At 41.2% G+C, this 18,003-nt stretch overlaps 1 protein-coding gene across 1 annotated transcript in view; it reads left to right on the forward strand.

The window, feature by feature from the left end:
• LOC307269179 (protein phosphatase 3 catalytic subunit alpha) overlaps positions 1-18,003 on the forward strand; it is a 68,079-nt gene that overhangs the window by 20,839 nt on the left and 29,237 nt on the right. The window contains exons 2-3 of the mRNA XM_080052029.1: positions 8,152-8,352; positions 17,306-17,430. Of these exons, the coding sequence (XP_079908155.1) occupies positions 8,152-8,352; positions 17,306-17,430 (326 nt within the window). The remainder of the gene's footprint in view (positions 1-8,151; positions 8,353-17,305; positions 17,431-18,003) is intronic.

Genomic DNA, 18,003 nt, shown 5'->3' on the forward strand with positions numbered 1-18,003 from the left:
CTAAAACAAACTGCTATGGGCTATTTCCTGTCAGGGTTTGATGGTCTTTGATAACCATGACAAGCCTCTGCGATATGAATGAAAGTATTGGGTGTGCTGTTGGCTTGTTTAGTATACGACCGGTATGTCTTAATAATGAGAACCCCTAGAGTAGCTGTCACCGACAAGGGAAGCTGTAGCAGACAGCCACACACATTATGGGAGCGAAAAGCTGTCGGATGCACCATCACACTCACTACATTCTGCTAATGTGTCTTTTTTCTTCTTCCTGAAAGCATGTAACAGTAGAATATATATGATAGGGCTTTAGCCTCAGATCAAATCGGTGTAGGATGCAACATGCTGCGGGCGACTCATTTTTTAAGCCAATATTTTGATGGATGAAATATTACAAAGTCCCTACTGCTCTGTTTCCCTGGCAACCCATTTGACTCAATGTGATCTATAACATCTCTCCTCTCGCAGCAGATGAAGATGGTCAGCAACTCTTTGAAGCACACTAACACTAAAAGTTAGTTATAGTATCGACCACACACTATTGACTGCAATGAGTTAAAATTTGCCTTTAGAGCGACTACCTTTAGAAAGCTTTGATGCCTGTAACCAAAAAACTAATATTTGTAGTGTTTATATTTGAAAAAGTAATGTAGGTTGAACATTTAATCATTATTTCTTTCTTTGTTAGACTTCATACCATTTTTCATGTACATTTCGTTAATACTGCTTTGATAAATAAAACAGGCTTGCTATTAATTTTAAGGGAATTAATTTAGTGTTATGAAGGCATAATTCTGTAATTATGGCATTCATTATTGATTACAGCAAGCAGTTGAAGTAGTCATTTATTGTGCTATAGCAAATTATTAATTTGATGGAAGGAAAATTTGCGTGTACAAATGATTCACCATCCATTTTAACCTTAATATATGCTGGGCTCAGTAGCATGCCTTGTCTTTATGGCACTTTATCCGTCTTTTGATACTGGCCCCCTGAGTCATTGACAGCTTTGCTTAGTCCCCTCTTGCATTTTGACTTCCACTGATGCAGCAACGTGTTCCCCTATCCCTGTCATTTTACTCTATGTCAAGTAATTCTGTGGGAACGAGAGTGCTGTTGGTTCTGCTCTCCTTCCTGCCTCCTTAACCACAGAGGTAACCGCTCCATTTCCATACTACGGTAGGCAGATACAATGGGCAGACTCAAAGCACTGAGCTTCAAAGCTAAGCTCTGCTAAGCGTTATCGTTCGGACCGGCTTCTATCCCTGCTAATGCATGGTAAAGAGGTCCACGCCAATTTCTGAGTGACCTGTTCACCGTTAACCCTAAAGCCTGCCTGTCTTCCGAACCTCTGGTCTGTCCTGTGTGGCCAGATGGTGATGGGGCCTATATCTTCTATAGGTTGACTTCCATTTTAATACATCCAGTTGCGTAATATTGGAAAACTTGTAATAGTTTCCCTCTTTGCTAGTTCTGAATGGCTGGCAATGCAAATATACCAGGTGTTTGGGTTCAGCTGTGCTCACTGATAGAATCCAGCCTGTTAACAATTGGCTTTTACAGAATTATCAAACAGCAGAGCACTTCTCATCCAGATTACTGCTTGTTTACTTTGGGACGATTTAAAAAAGGGCTACTCGAAATACCAAAGTTCATCTGTCGTGACTCGTTTTTATGTGCGATTCTTTTACCATCCTTTAATGCAGACATTATTGCTTTTTCTGAGTCATACTAAACTTAAGAAATTTGTTGTATGCTGACTCCGAGCAATATTGCTCACAGTAGACTCTTCTTTAAATTAAACTGGCAGCCATAGGTCTCCTCTTAAATATTGTTTTAATCCTTTTGACATTATAATAAAGCATTTCTACTGCGGACTGTGGGCGTCATTCTGCAACTGCAGTTTATATCGTGGTAATTGTACGTACGGAATGCATTTCTATGGAGTGCTGACTTATGAATTATTGATTGACAGCGTTATTGGCTTTCTTGATGGGTTGGGGGAGAGGCAGGCGCGGTTCTAGAAACACTGAGACGCTAATTTCAGCCCTGACATATAGACACCACACTGTATCCAGTGTGTGAGGTATACCATATTGCAAATCATTTATCACCATTTGAATATAACGCGTTATACGGTTCAGCTGCTGCAGTGGTTTGTCGTGAGCAAAGATAGGCATATCTTTTGCATAATGCATGTCAGGTAATCGGTTTCCGAAAGAAATTTGTGGTGTAGTTATAATGAAGCGATGGAACGGCTGCCAGATGACATTTGAGGTTGAGGTGCTTTCTGGTTTGTGTACAGCATGTCCTTTGTTTCCTGCCGCCTACAGAAGCTCATGCATCCTGCTCATCCTGATCTCCTAAACATGTCCCGTTCTAATTGACCGTCGTTAATGTAATTTGATTAACAAACAATGGCTATCGCTACAGAGTGACTTACGCGCTCCTGGTGCCCCATTCAACACTTGGCAGTCTTCCTCCCTGCATACGCCACACGCGGTGGATGCTTCATCACTAAAAGGCTTCCAACTGGGAAAAAGTCTGAGTGTGATTGAATTTTTTTTTTATTGCAGATTCATCTCATGCCTATAGTGAACATTTCTTGATGTGCTAATGGATCATTTCTTAGTTTTTTCTGTGTGTTTCAAACTAATAAATAATGTTGCATGCCACTCTACTGTGGTTGTACGGACGAGTATAATTTGGTTCATTACACAGATCTTGCTTGCACTGCCTGAGGAAAAAAGAGCACAGCACCATCCTTTTTAGAAAGGCAAATTGATCCGAGTAATAGTTTCTGTTATGTGCAGGTCACAGATCAGTATCTCCCTTTAGATCAGACACCACCGCACTGCCTTTTGCATAATAACGTCTGACCATGCAGTCAAATTACGTCTGGTATTCTATGCTTTGTATGAACTGACCTTTGTTGCACTCACACATAGTTCTGAAGTCTTTGTTGGGCCTCAGCTCCCTGTTGGACATGCTGAGTCTTAAGGGAGTAACATTGCTGGTGTGGTACTAGCTTGTCTTGTGGAAGGGGACCGAGGGCGGCTACAACCTGTGTCTCACCCACACTCCGCGAGTGCTCCCGCTACATCATGCACCGTCAACAATTTATTGGGCTTCAATTTGGCATCTGATGGAAAGATGCTGTGTTTGCAATCGCAGGATTTAAGGTTTCTAGCCCTGGATTTTTTGTAATAATTTATCATGCGTTGTAGCTTTCCTTGCCAAGCAATCTGCCCTATCTGTACGGTTTTAAAGCAATTAATTTGTTTTATCAGTGCCCACTTATTGGCCGACATCCCAACCCCAGCTCAGAATGTGCTGCTGCTGACTTTACCGAGGCAGGTATTAGCAGATAGCTTGCCCTTTATGAGTGTCTGGGGCAGCCACTGTCAGTCAATGTTTGCTATAGGTGTTGATGTGCAGTTGATGAAAATAAACTAGCACGGCGGCTGTCAGTAGTTGCGCTAGTTAGACGACCGATCGACTGACCATATTGTGTGTGAATGGAGCTGTATTATTATATCAATAAAAGCCCAACGTAAATAATGTCGAATGCTATACAGCTACAAGGCCTGATTGGCAGTATGTAGGTTGTTGTGGATGGTTTGAATTGAGTTTTCTGGATTCCAGAAATCTCTCCTGGGTTACACTTAATTTAGCTACTGTTATTTAGGTTTTATGTATGAGGTCATGTGTAGCATGTATGTATAGCACACACATCTGGCTTACCAGCTGACAAGGCCAGTGATGGGAGAAAGATGATATATGGGATTTGTAGACATCTTCGCTGCCAGTGAAGGCCTGTGTTCTTCACTAAATGAAGCCAGGGATTGCTAGGTGAGCATCACACCAGTCCGTCTCACTCTATCCAATTAAGCCGATCTGTCCAGCACCATATGACTGAGCCCCTCTCGCTGTCTCATTCCTCGGAGAGATCCCATTAGCTGTGAACAACACCAACTTGAACATTTCAACTGAGCTCGTCTTCCCACTGCTCCTCAGCAGTTTCAGGTGCACTGCGGCCGGTGTTGCAGATGTCTCAAGAACTGCACACGTGTGAATGTCTGATAGACTCTGGACTAACTATTGTACTCCTCCTCATGACAAATTTTGCAAGTACAAAAGTGGCTGCTGGAGTTGACGATCCAAGGCTTTGTGAGTTCAAGACCTAATCCACCTAAAAAGGACATTGTTAAATGTTGCTATAAACCTTTCTGACTGACACAAGATAGTATACTTTTATGAAATGAACGTAACAAGTTTATTTAGCATGCCCAGAAGACATTTAGAGGTTTGGCAGTGGCACTCTTATCAGTTTGATGGATGGCTTCAATTTGTATCGTGCAATTTACAATGCTAATCTGTAAAATTACCAGGGAAAGTAAAGTCACACTCCCAGTTTTTCTTTCTCTTTATTTTTTTCCCCATCCTCTTTTAACCTCTCGCTCTCTCTCGTCATTTCTCTCCAGTGCTAGAATCCGAGGCTGCGGTGTAATTTGCCGGTTACATAACACAAGGGAGCAGAGAAATGGTAGCATTAATGAAGGCAAAAGCGACTGGCTAATGGAGACCGTTTTTGAGTCACACTTGGGTGCCAGGCTGATAGCCTCGGGTCAGTTTAGTCTATGCTCTCACAGCTAGAAGGATAGATGCACAGTGTTTCCCCACCACCATCCACAATAGCTGTGTGGGGAATGCTCTGATACTGTTGCTTGGGAGGAGAAGCGTTGCGATTCTGCATTTTTTTTTTCTGTGTTGTCTATTTGAATGGTCTTTCAATGGGAAAGATGTAGCCATTAATGCAGCATTTGACGTAAAAAGGTTTGAGTTGTTAATCCACGTTTTGCCTTTTCCTTAGCTCAGAACTTTGACATTTTTGTCATGTGGTTAACGCCTTTTTCTTTACAGTGCAGAACCTACCATTACAATGTGCCATGTAATGTTTTGGCAGATGTGGGTGTTACTCCTGTTAATAAGAGGGCTGTTAGAAATTCCACAAGGGGAAAGTTCACAGTGTTTCCATTGTCATGACTGTAGGAAATGGCAGGATGATGTGTTGAGAGGTTGCCAGTGCGCCAAACGACCGCAGCTCTCTCGCAGGTTGTTTCTCTTAAAGAATTCTGTTACTCTTTAGTGCTTGAATTGCTGCATGTGTTTTGTTTAGTCACCTCAGCAGATGTGGCGCGGTCACATCCTCTTCCAATGGACCGACTGCTGTACTGTTTTGTGGGGGGACGCCAATCTGCACAATTACTATAAACCCAGCTCAAGGGTGACATTGTGTAGCATCACAGCTGTATTTGCATGGTCATTATAGCAGTGGGGATATTTGAAACGTTTAAAAAAAAAAAAATCAGCAGGTTCTCGTTCACACCTATTGTTTTCACTGGTCCGGATCAGTTGGTGAAGCGGACCAAAATGGTTGAGATGTGTCTGGGGCAGGAGCAATAATGTAGTTCTTGAAAAGCTGTGGTGATGTGGTGTTAGATTTGAAGCACATGCTCTGGGCTCTTTAAAGAGAAGACAGCATGTTTACAGCCATGTGAAAGCTGAACCTTCTTTAAAGAGAAATGAATTGGCTTATTTGATCAGTCAAATCAATTAAATCAGCCACGTATCTTGCCCTAACAAGGATATTTATTTTTAGAAATGCACTGGGTTTTTAGTTTACTTTTACTGTGTTCACCTGCGCAAACAAACCGCAGCAATTAGGCAGGTGTGAAAGTGTCCTCAAGGTAAGATTGAAGGTTGTGGTTGAAGGCCTTGGGAGTTTACCTGTCATTTCGGTAAGGCTTAATTGGCAAAAAGTGATGGCTAAGTACCGTCCACCATTATCTGACAGTTCTACAGCTTTTACATTGAGCTTATTATGACGGCATACTAAAATCACTACCCCTTTTATATTCAGTCTTTCATACTTCTCCTAATCATCCGAGTTATATAAGGGACGTAATACTGTTGCAAATTCCTGAGCTAGCCGTAATGGTTGAAGCACGGACTTGTCTGTTGGTTGAGTTAGAAACTACCCTCAAGCAGGTTCATAATAGTTCACACAAATATTTACACCGTATGTGTCTAACTTCTCTGGGGCCCTGGCCACGGGGGCTAGAGTTGCACAGCAGGTGCTCGGGGGAGGCCGACCCCAAGCCCTGGGTATTTTTATCTCTGATGGGGATTTCTTCATGTCCCAGATACTTACTAGTAGAGACACCACCTGGCTGATACTGTTTTATAAAGATTGTTTAAAGCACATTAATTACTTATTTGGATCCAGCAAAGTTTGTATTAAGAATTGATTGTGATAATTATGGTCTAAAGTATACAGATCGCAAAGGATGGAGGTTGCAGGAAAGAGTAAAATTTAAATTTAAATAATAATAATAATTGAAATAAAAGGTAACTTTTACTGACATCGTGACTTATCCGTACTACTTCTATCATGTCATAAAGAGCAGCCGAGAAAAAAATTATTATCATTAGCTAAGTTGAAGAATCGTAGTTTATGTACAACCTAGCAAGTACATCATACAGTTGACTCTCAGATATCGGAAATGGGTTCACACCAGTTGACTTTTGGCAATGTTGAATCCAAGGAGATAAAGCACTGATTTCTTTTTAAAACAAGTGTGAAGAGGAAATGTATAGAGTATAGCGTAATCATCCGCCTGCCCCTTGCACCTCTGTGATTTTGATTGCTGGCAATGCTGAACATATTCAGGGTAGAGGATCTCTGAAAGCCCAGTAAATCTGCAATTTCAACATACACCTGTTAGCAAAGCTTTAAATACTGCAGTGGAGATCCCAAATATCGCCTGTCACACAGTGTGACACAGATTAAGTGCAGGTCTGATTACCGATGATGTCATCTTTGGGAAGGGTTGATGTTTACGCACACAAATACACACGCCAACCCCCTACTCAACAGTATTTGCTACCAGATTAGTGCATTAGTCACTGGTATGCTATGTGCAAATTCTGCAAGTGGATGTTAATTAGTTGCGTTTCATTTTTAAACGCCGTACATCTGCTGAATTCAGAATGTGGTCTTAAGTGATGTCCTTATTGTATACCTTTGCCTCTCGGTAAGAGCTTCGTCCATCAGGGGAAATGGCAATATTAATACATTAGGCTTTTGTTCTAGTGGAAGCCACTAAAAGTACCTTCTTGATAATGCTTAATTTAAAATCCTTTCTGTTCCTTTTTACCTGTTTGATAACAGCTGTTGGATCGGCAGTGGTACGAGAGTCTATAGACGTATTTGCATAGAAACTGTGCTCCCATCTATTTGTTAGCACCGTGATTGAATTGTAAAGTTCACTGTTTGAAAATTAAAATGCATGCGATCAGGATTCAGGCTGTTGAATGCATCTGTTCGTCCACAATTACTAGAGCATATTGAGTTGCTGTGAAAAGCCTTCCTTTATAAGCCACTAATTATGGAAATTGACGGCAACAGAGATTTTTCTGTGGATTTGGTCAGTCTTATTACCATGATGCCATCAAAACCCCTGCTAATGAACATCATTTTACTCTTTTAAATAACTGTGAGGGACTGATAAATAAGTAAAATACATGATGTCAGACTGAAGAAGATGTGTCCGTGGTCCCAGTCATACACATTAAATAGAGCTTGTTTAAACATATGTTATCTTATATAGTGTCTATATTACACATGAAACATACTGCAGGATGATAATCTCATGCTATTTAGTATTTGTACTAACAGTAAAAGCTTTTCATGGTACTAAAACAACGTTGTTATCTCACTATGTGCTCCATTTTCAAAGTCTAATCTCTTTTTGCTAGAAATTTTGCCTAAGCAAACTGGAATCTGTGTGTGGGTCTGTTCTAAATATTGAGAATGGGAATGACTCACAGATCATAGCAGCAATCTGGTAAATTGTCTCAGAGGGTGGGCTGGAAGCATGGGGAGTGAACACTGCCTCCCTCTCCCCTGGAAGGTACAAAGTACCCGCTTATCAAACAGCTTAAATGCCGTTTGCTCTGTGATGTGGAATTAACTGTGTATCCCTGTAAGCCTATTGTCAATAAAAGGTATATTAAAGCACTGTAAATAGTGTGAGGGAAGCATATGAGCCCCGATGATGATGTTTCTTTGTTGTTGTTTTTCATTTGCAGCTGTCCCGTTCCCCCCCAGTCACCGGCTGACGGCTAAGGAGGTGTTTGACAGCGATGGGAAGCCTAAAGTGGACGTGCTGAAGGCTCACCTAACCAAGGAGGGCCGCATAGAGGAGACAGTGGCTCTGAGGCTCATAGCAGAGGGCGCCGCCATACTGCGTGCAGAGAAAAACCTGCTGGACATCGAGGCCCCTGTGACAGGTCAGGAGATACATGTTGTTTATTTGCTTTCTTCTTTGCTTTGAGTAGAGCTAAAACAATTCAGCATTTAGTAAATTATTTTGAAATAGTAAAAAACTCCGGTGTCCATATGCCATTCAGAATCCCATTATGAACTCTGCAATACATTTGTCTAGTCTAGTGTATTTAATCCTGGTATGATATCTGCTAGTTAACTATCACCGTAATAATGCTATTAAAAGGTGCACCTAAATATGTGTATTCATTGTGTTTTATGTGTTGTTTTAGCTCCTAGGTCTTATGCCATACTTATTTGTTCAAAGTTGAAACCGCTAGACAAGTCTAAGGATAAACAGAATTGACTTTAAATAATAAGATAACCTACTTTCAGAGGCAAAAGTGTTGTTTGCATGCGAACACAGCAGAAGAATCAAATTATTCTCCAACTGATTAAGCCATTTCTAACCTTGTTTGGCACTTTATTGTGAAAGCTGACACGTCAATTGACAACATGCAGATATACAGTAGGTGTTAGATGTGGTGTTAGATTTGAAACACACACTCTGGGCTCTTTTAAGAGAAGTTGACGGCATGTTTACAGCCATGTGAGAGCCAAACTTTCTTTAATGAGATAAATTAATTGGCTTATTTGATCAGTCAAATCTATTAAATCAACCACCTAGCTTGCCGTAACAAGGTGTTTTATTTTTGGAAATGCACGGGTTTAGTTCATCCAATTTGTGAAAAACTAACAAGCTTTGTGACATTGGCTCACTTGGCTGCTTCATGCATTAAGCAGCTCAACAGTATATTGCTTTTTTAACACGGAGCTGACCCTCACGACACACACCAACCTCGGAACAGGGTAATTAGGCCACAACCATTTGTTTCTTTATTGTTTGTTTCAGCCTCTGTGCAGTAACATATTATAGCAGGACGTTGGCTGTTGCATTATGCACAGATCCAGTGTTTCTATTGTTGTCTTACTTCCTGGTCAAGTGCCCTCCATTAGACTTTGTGATGAGGCTTCTTTGATGTCGTTGTGTTGGAGGCACAGACCTACTCAAAGGGTCTATGGCCTCCCGCCCATTTACCAACACCAAATAATTTTGTGGAATACAGTCCTCAGAGGCCCATGCTCCTGTTTGGCAGGCGTCGTGCTTGCTTAAATTCATGAATGCGTAGCCCTCTTTTAAAACAAAAGTGTGGCTCCTGTATTATGCTTAGCGAGGCCATCATGATAAGAGAATATCTTATTCATCTGTTGAAGAGATTGAGGCTTAACAAAAAGATGCAAACAGACAATCGTAAGCCTTATCAGCTGCCTCTGTCTTTGCATTTACAGGAGCACAAGCGAAGAGAAATCCTGTTAAACATAACTAGATTTCTGATTATTAGATACACATAACTGGCTTTCTTAAAGATGGTTCAAATTCATGACAGAGTAGACTTAATGAAAAGGGATGAGAGAGACAATCTACACCTGTAGCCATATACCAATGTATCCAAGCAAATTTGAAACGCAACCAAATTGTATTCATCTCTGGGTTTAAGACTACTAATGATTTAATACATCATTTCCACAGCCCAACAGTGAGCCATTTGGTGAACTTAAACACATATGCAGACCAAGGAAGATATTCTATTAGGTTATGGCTTTTTCACTGTATTTGAGCAAAAAAAAACTCTGACAGTGTTTATTTATAAGTAAGCTATTTTAATACACCTATAGCCAAATTGCCGATTTTATTTGGCATTGGGTAGAAGAGAGATCTGATTACTGACTAACCACGTAAGCAGGGGACTCAATCAGAACAAAAAAAAATACAAAAAAATGTTTTATGTTATGATTTAATCCAGGGGTCTCCAAACTTTTTTCACTGAGGGCCACATACAGAAAAATCTACGAAGGGCCGGGCCACAAAAATAACACATTTATCAGGAAATGTAGCTTCTCTGATGTTTAGTTTCATAGTATCTTTGTAAATTGTAATCCTTCTTCACGGCAACACTTTCCTTGCAAATTAAAGAGACACACTTCCCCTCAGAGCCTGCTGAAGCCTCCAAGGGGCCCTAAGCAGAATTTGATTAGGGGGCCTCTCTCCGATGTTACCGTGCCCAAATCATTGACTATTGTTTATTGCCTTCAGACACCCAGTATTTTCTGCTATTGCCTCCAATGTCCAGCTGGGTGAAAATAGTAGCCAGCGGCGTTCCCAACCCTCCCAGGGTGATCCGGGTGTATGCCCCCCCTGGAGATTTTTTTTACTTTTTAAAGTGAAATGCATGAATCTGGTGCACTTTGAGAGGAAAATTAAGAGGCTTAATCTGAAGAATTTTGTGTGAAAAAATTATTTGGAGACACTGTGTCAGATGAATTAGAAGCTATTGAAGAAGGACACATGGATTTTCCATAATAATATTAATTTAAAATAAAATATTATGCAGGGTCCTCTGGGATGGGCTTGGTGCTCTTTTTCTTTTATGGGACATATTTCTTTGTAATATAATGAATGCATTTAAATTATTTAAAAACTAAAAGGGACATATTACATAATATTTTTTAAATGTGCCGCGGGCCGTAGTTTGGACACCCCTGATTTAATCTGATCACAATGGTGTGTTGTGTGTAAACATACTCTTCCTTCGCTGGGGTCAGGTTTTCAATGAAATTCTGAGAAGCTCTGCCATGAGCTGCTTCTTAGATATTTCAAAACAGTTTTTTTACAAACCCACACAGTTCAAATGTTGGAACGGACAGAAGGTACCTTCCCCTTGTCGTGTTACATAGAAACAGTGGATAGCTTTTGTGTGCAGGCCGACGATCTTGAGGTGGTGTGTGTGTGTGTGTGTGTGTGTGTGTGTGTGTGTGTGTGTGTGTGTGTGTGTGTGTGTGTGTGTGCGCACTTGGTGTACATAGCCGCGGCAACCAAGCACATCTTTTCCTCCCACTCAACACTCCTGCCTCAACCCCTCTCCCACTCACTGGCCCTTTTTTTTCACCGAGGACCTGTCTGTTGCGCCTGCTTGTGATCCTGCTGTGTTTGCCTCTTGTCCGTGCTTCCCCAAAACTTACACACTGTTCTCTGTATACATTCCTTTGTTTTTCTCTGTACTCCTCTCCCCTGTGTCTGCTGCATTACATCCACGGCACTCGCAGTCAGCAAATTAGTAAGTAAATATTTATCGTAGATGTAAAGCGCCATGACATGTCGGCTCTCTCTCTCTCTATCTCTCTCTCTCTGCATCTCACATTCACATAGTCAATTCCTGGTTTGGCCAGCTGGCAGGTGGGGCTTTCATGGAGGGAGGGAGGGAGGGAGGGAGGGAGGGAGGGTGTGTGTGTGTGTGTGTGTGTGTGTGTGTGTGTGTGTGTGTGTGTGTGTGTGTGTGTGTGTGTGTGTGTGTGTGTGTGTGTGTGTGTGTGTGTGTGTGTGTGTGTGTGTGTGTGTGTGTGTGTGTGTGTGTGTGTGTGTGTGTGTGTGTGTGTGTGTGTGTGTGTGTGTGTGTGTGTGTGTGTGTGTGTGTGTGTGTGTGTGTGTGTGTGTGTGTGTGTGTGTGTGTGTGTGTGTGTGTGTGATAAGAGGAGCTGGCTAAGGCCACAAGGTACAAGCTGCTCCCATTGCCTTCGCACAAGTCGGCCATCAATAGAGCTCTAGAGGGCCGCATCGCCAGGCAACAGCGAGCTTTTACGCTGTTCATACACCTGTTTGCAGTGCAGGTGCTCGACCTTGTTGAAGCTTTGGTTTCCAACATACAAAAAAAACGTTATTTATTCATGCCACAAATCACTTTATTCAGGAGAGGTTGAGCTAACCATTAAAACATGAAATCATTCTAAGATGTGGTGTTTTTAGCCGTAGCATTTTTCATTCCATAGTATTAGATTTCTTTATCAAATGATGGCGGTATATTCATAGTGAGATCGCACTGACACCTTGATTAGAATGGCAGTTTCTTCATTCTCCCTCAGTTCAATATCAAGTGAGTTTTGCCTCTGCAGCATTGCAAGGCCATTAAGCCTAATAGGTTGTTATACAGCATTCTTACAGAGGGATAGCAATTGCAGGGATATTCGAGCTAGACAGAGCTAGACAGCTATGATGCTGGCTTATTTCGGATAAATCGGTATCAGTGGGCTGGAAAGACTCAAGTAATGGCAGTTCCAAAATACCAAATGGGCGCTTGAGGTCATCAAATACCTTTTTTTACTGTCAACATTTTTTTTTAATATCCCCACTAAGTATTTTGCTAAACAAATGTAAGGAATACGTATCTGAAATATTTTGTTCATGTACATTTCTGTAATTTGAAGATGCTGAGATTCAGTGCTAGTCCATCAAAATGAAAAGTCCTAGCATAACTCTGCTGTAGACCAAGCTTTATTCACCAAACATTTTTGTTCTCAGCTTGATGTATAGGACCCTCCCAAGATCTTGCAAGATAAATCGTAGGAGTACAATTTTATCAATATAAATTTAAATTAAATACTGCAACGTTTTGCCTTTTCATGCCTATAAAAATGAAAACAATCCAAAATGGAGATTGCACAAAGCTAACAGATGCACAGTATACATGCCATCATAAGGGGTCGTCAATACGCGTTGGCTATTAGGGGCCACAATGTATAAAGGGCTGGGAACCAGTGGGTTACACCGACACAGTAATTTGAAGTTGCCTCAACTCTAAATCAGATGCTGTGACATTTATTGTCGCTGCAGTACCGGTGATAGCAGCCTTTTTAAACATCCCATACAGCTTGATGTTCATAACAGATTGCAGGCTCCACCTCCGCCTTTGCATAAATGCATGCTCTGCAGGTTGTAAGCTCAGGAGAGAGAGAGAGAGAGAGAGAGTGCCACTATTAAAGCGGGGCGGGAGGGGGGGAGGAATTGTTATCATCCAGACTCAATCAAAACATGATCTGGCACAGTCTGCCTCGGCGCGCGGATTTCTCTCGCCCAATGAGCCCGGCCCTTTGGAGTGGCCTTGTGTAGGTTCTGAAGCCAGGTTGTGTAATGCCCACCGCCCACTCACTAGCTGCTGCCCCGCTGAAATGCTGCTACTCGGGGGGAGATCTCTGTAGTGCACAAACACGAGAATGGCCAGAACGAATTGTTTCTCACTCCAGATAATGTACTCCCACCTGCTCTTTTTCTTATGTGGGCTCTGGTTCTCACTCACTCTCGTTGTTGTGTGTGTGCGCGTGCGTGTGTGTGTGTGTGACAAGAGGCAAAGAATTCTCTGTAGGTGTTCTGGTAGCAGAGTGATTGTGTGTTTGCCCCTGCACTGAAGGAGTGAGCTGATCTTTAGCGTTTCTTTTCGATTTGCGTTGACTGGCGGGTTCACTTCAATTCTATAGACGACGGTCACGACCGGTCTTTTTGTCCGGTGATTTAAACATTGGCATTGCCGTGTCACCCCCGCTGTGTTCTCCTCCAGCAAAGTGACAGCTGCTCTCCAAAAGGTCAGCTGGAGGTGCAGTCCTCCCACACTGTGTTTTGACTGAAGCCTCAGGTAAAATAAAGGCCTCGTACCCCCTCACCGGTCGCCCTCCTGCAGAGCCCACTTCTAAAAAACATGAAAATATTGTTAACTCTCCCTGTGAACAGATATATTGTTACTTTTTGCCTGTGCACCACTGTTCTCAAACCTGATATGTTGTCTCACTTTGCAGACACTCATCTCTTCTCTAGTCAAAAGACATATTAGGAAATATCTGAAACTAAACTAAAAATAAATGAATGAAAAAGGAAAAAACATATTAGAAAGCTTGCCGTTTCGGTTTGTTGCCCTTGCATTTCAGTGCAAACTATAAACGGCAGATTTTCCCAATAGTTTCTCTCTTGGTGGTCAACCCTGGAGCACCATTCAATACATGTTTTTAGAACAACTGCTTTTCAGATGAGACGGTTGTCTATTGCATCCATCTGTTTGTCGGTACACAACCAACACATTGCATTGTTGCCATTGGTGATACTCACAGAGGTCCTTTTTATCAGGTCAGCAGCAGCTTAGACCTGTTTTGTCTTTTTCACGACAATATAAAGTATAAACTGCCTTTTGTTTGAAGGCCTCCAATGACGTTAGGGGGATGTTTCCATAGCAATAACCAGCCTCAGAAGCATGCACCCTTCTGGCTAAACCAAGATGAATCGCTCGGTTTGCCTTGTTGTGTTCTCCTCGCAATTATACAGTTTGCAGGTTTTCATTTCCTTCGGGGTGTCACACATATATATGGTATATGGTACTATCATGTAAACAAAGGGGGGCCACCGTAATTAGCAACATGCTTGTTTATAGAGCCTAAGCTTTATAATTACACTGGATATTATTTTTTTCAGCAAACGCAGTACGGATAGATAGCAAATTGTGAGGATATTCACTGATTTTGACAAAGTGTTCTCGAGAATCGCTCCCTCCACCTTTTTAACAGTTACTTGGGCTTTTTTAACTTTATCGCCCATGGTAACCATAAAAATAAAATAAAAACACTGGCTTCAATTTCATTTCAATTAATTTAAGAGTTGTTAAAGCCATTTTTGCTCTAATAAATCATTTTCCCATGGAACCTAAGAACCAATCTCACATAAACCAGCGCTAAACGTTTGTAGTTGTGCAGGCTTGATTGAAAGGGGGGAGGAAGGACATCTGCAGAAATCGGACACAAAAAGGGAAGGCTCCTGTTTGGATCTTTGTCCCTCTACTGTGGATTTCTACAGTTACGCGGTGCGGTTTTAATAGAAGACAAATGTTAAAAGCGAAGGTTTACGATACAGTCCAGGAGAGCTGAGTCTCAGCTGTCTCACCAGGCTCGTAACTTGAGATAATTGCTCTCCAACGCCGTCCTCCAGCTCCCACTAATTGGGTATCTCTCTGGAAGACTTTTTTTCGCAGACGCTTATTGTAATTCGTGCTGCTAGATACAGTTCATAAAGCCACAAACAGCCGCCGTACGAAAAGAAAGTCTGTGTTACAAATTAGATTACCATCTATTCAACCTGTACTCAATTAAGTGACATCAGACACTGGTGCCATGCTTATGGTTGCTGCCAATGTGATAGTGTTACCGTTGAGTATGGCTGATGGCTGTTTGTTTATCACACCTCTCAAATAAAGAAGGTGACTTGACAAAGTTGTTGACTGAACTGGAAAGGATATGGGTCAGTTACTGTAAGTCTGTCAGTGTGTACAGCCCATCCCAGGTCTAAACTGCAGCAATAACACAAGCAGAAGTAGTAACAATACATGCATTATTTCAGACTAGTATAAACAAAAAGGTCCAAAATGTATATTTAGGTGTTTGTCTTTTTTACTTACCCTTTGTCTGTACATCTCTCCTACACAACCATCTTCACATTTTTTCAATACTCTGAACTAAATATCTCAATTTCTAAAGCACTGGCACCAACTTAACTTTCCATAATCATATTAAGCACTAATCTGAAGGTCATTACAGAAGGATTTGTTCATATGTTGATAATTGTCTGATGTATGATGCATTTGTTGACCCATACAAAGTATTTTTTATTTTATAAATTGTAAAAATGCTGTAAAGTTCACCTGCAGTGCCTTGCCTGGCACGCAAACAATTTTAGATTATGATACACATTTTCTTTTAAACATGCTGGGTGAAAAATCGGATTTATTCATGGCTACACATCCAGAATAGATGTACTGTATGGTCAAAAGGTGAACACACCACAAATGAATAAAAAGTTCAGGTAAAGCTGACCCCTTGACCCAACCTTTTTAGAGTATGTACAGAATCGACTAAAAGCTCTTAAATCAGCTGACCTCACACACACCCTGCCATTCAATGGAGGCTAAGCAGCAAATCTCCTGTGGCCTCTGCTCCTGTGTTGTCTCCCCAGAGTGTAATGGAGTATAGGGTCAGGCAGGGTGACGGGGGACCAATCCAGGTTGAGTGATTTTAGTTTTTTGATTTTCTGACACCGATTGATTCATCCCCTGAGTCTATTTAACAGCTGCCAACTGTCCTTTTAACAGCTTTATAGAATTCATATGACACCAAGACTCTTGGATTCCTAGGAGTTCAATTAGTGACAGACTTTTTGTATTATGAGTGAACTTTTTTATTGGAAATTGTCTGTTTTGAAATTGCTACGAGAAGCCAGATATACTTCGAAGTTAAACAGGAGGACATGTTCCCAAATGGATACAGCTGAAAGCCTTACAGTGGTTTCAGCCAATGAACTTTTAGTGTATTTGGCAAGGCTAGGTGTGTTCAAATGAGGGTCTCACTGGCCAGTTGAAACGCCTCAAGGTTATAAAGAGGCCTTAAGAGGATGTGGTGGAAACGCAAGGCATGAAAAATGCACTTGAGCCAGTTCCATGTTGGTTTTACTACTTTATTTTAAAAAAATGGTGTGCTATTATTACCAGTTTGCATTAGCTGGGCTTGTAGTAAGAAGACAATAACCCTGCGACTTCAACGCAGTTCATTACATCCAACCATACTGAATGTCAATTCTACCAGGTATCCCCTGCTATTGTGTTCTACTCTCTTTGGACAGATTGGATTCAAGTTAAACTCTTCATGTAATTAAACATTGTATTTGTGACGTGAAAAACTCCTGTTATTTGTTCAACTTCAGTATGGTGTAATTTTCTGAAATAAGTGTGGGCGATAAGAGTTTACAATTAGGCCTTTTTCAGCCATAAATGAGCAGTGTGTATATAAATATATATTTCAAACCCTTTCATAAAAAAACCTGATTTAAAATGATTTAGCAAAGTCAACTGTTGTCTCTATAATTATGAAAATGAAGTGAGTTGGGGACACTGCATACATGTGTGACATCCTTAGTGTGTGGTCCTGTTCTCCATGTTTACTGGGACGTCATATTTCATTGGGGCTCTTCACATCTGATGGCAAACATGGTTGATGTTTGTCAACTGTAAAAATAGCTGTTATCCTGATGTATGTTTGTGTGTGTTATTTTTCTTCCAGTGTGTGGAGACATCCACGGGCAGTTCTTTGACCTGATGAAGCTGTTTGAAGTAGGAGGATCACCAGCAACCACACGCTACCTTTTCCTGGGGGACTACGTTGACAGAGGGTATTTCAGTATTGAAGTGAGTCCGTGTGTATTTCTTTTTTATTTATTTAGTCATCACGAGGGGCCTAATCAAGTATGACACACACCATGTGCCCAACTGGAGCTGCGTTTATTAATAGCTTTCTTTGAGCTTAGATCAAATCAGCCTGCAGATTGTTTTGGAGTGGTAAAAGGCTTTTGTCATAACTTCTAAATGTAGCCTGGATAGCAAATGTCACAATGTAGCTCAGGGTTATGCAGAGAGGGATTTTTGATATGAAGGAACAAATACATGTAGCCTGTTTAATCTTTGACTTTGGCTGGAATTGTACCGATATTTATATTTCCTCCAATCTCATCGTCTAGAACATTTCACCTATTTTTTATTAATAAAAACATATTTTAATGGATTGTGCAATGCCTGTCCTCTAGTAGGGTTGTCATCTCTGCCGGTGAGCCCTGAAATGTGACACGAAATGTTCTGCATGAATGTTTGATCATAAGCAAGGACGGCTTGTGTTATTCCACACGGTGAAAATGACAGCCTTGACTTGATGCTGTTTGTTTTCCAGTCTTATTTAAAAAGATGATAAGCTAACTGTTCCCTAAT

Source organism: Ammodytes marinus (genome assembly GCF_949987685.1).
Source record: "Ammodytes marinus genome assembly, chromosome: 23".
NCBI classification, from domain to species: Eukaryota; Metazoa; Chordata; class Actinopteri; order Uranoscopiformes; family Ammodytidae; genus Ammodytes; species Ammodytes marinus.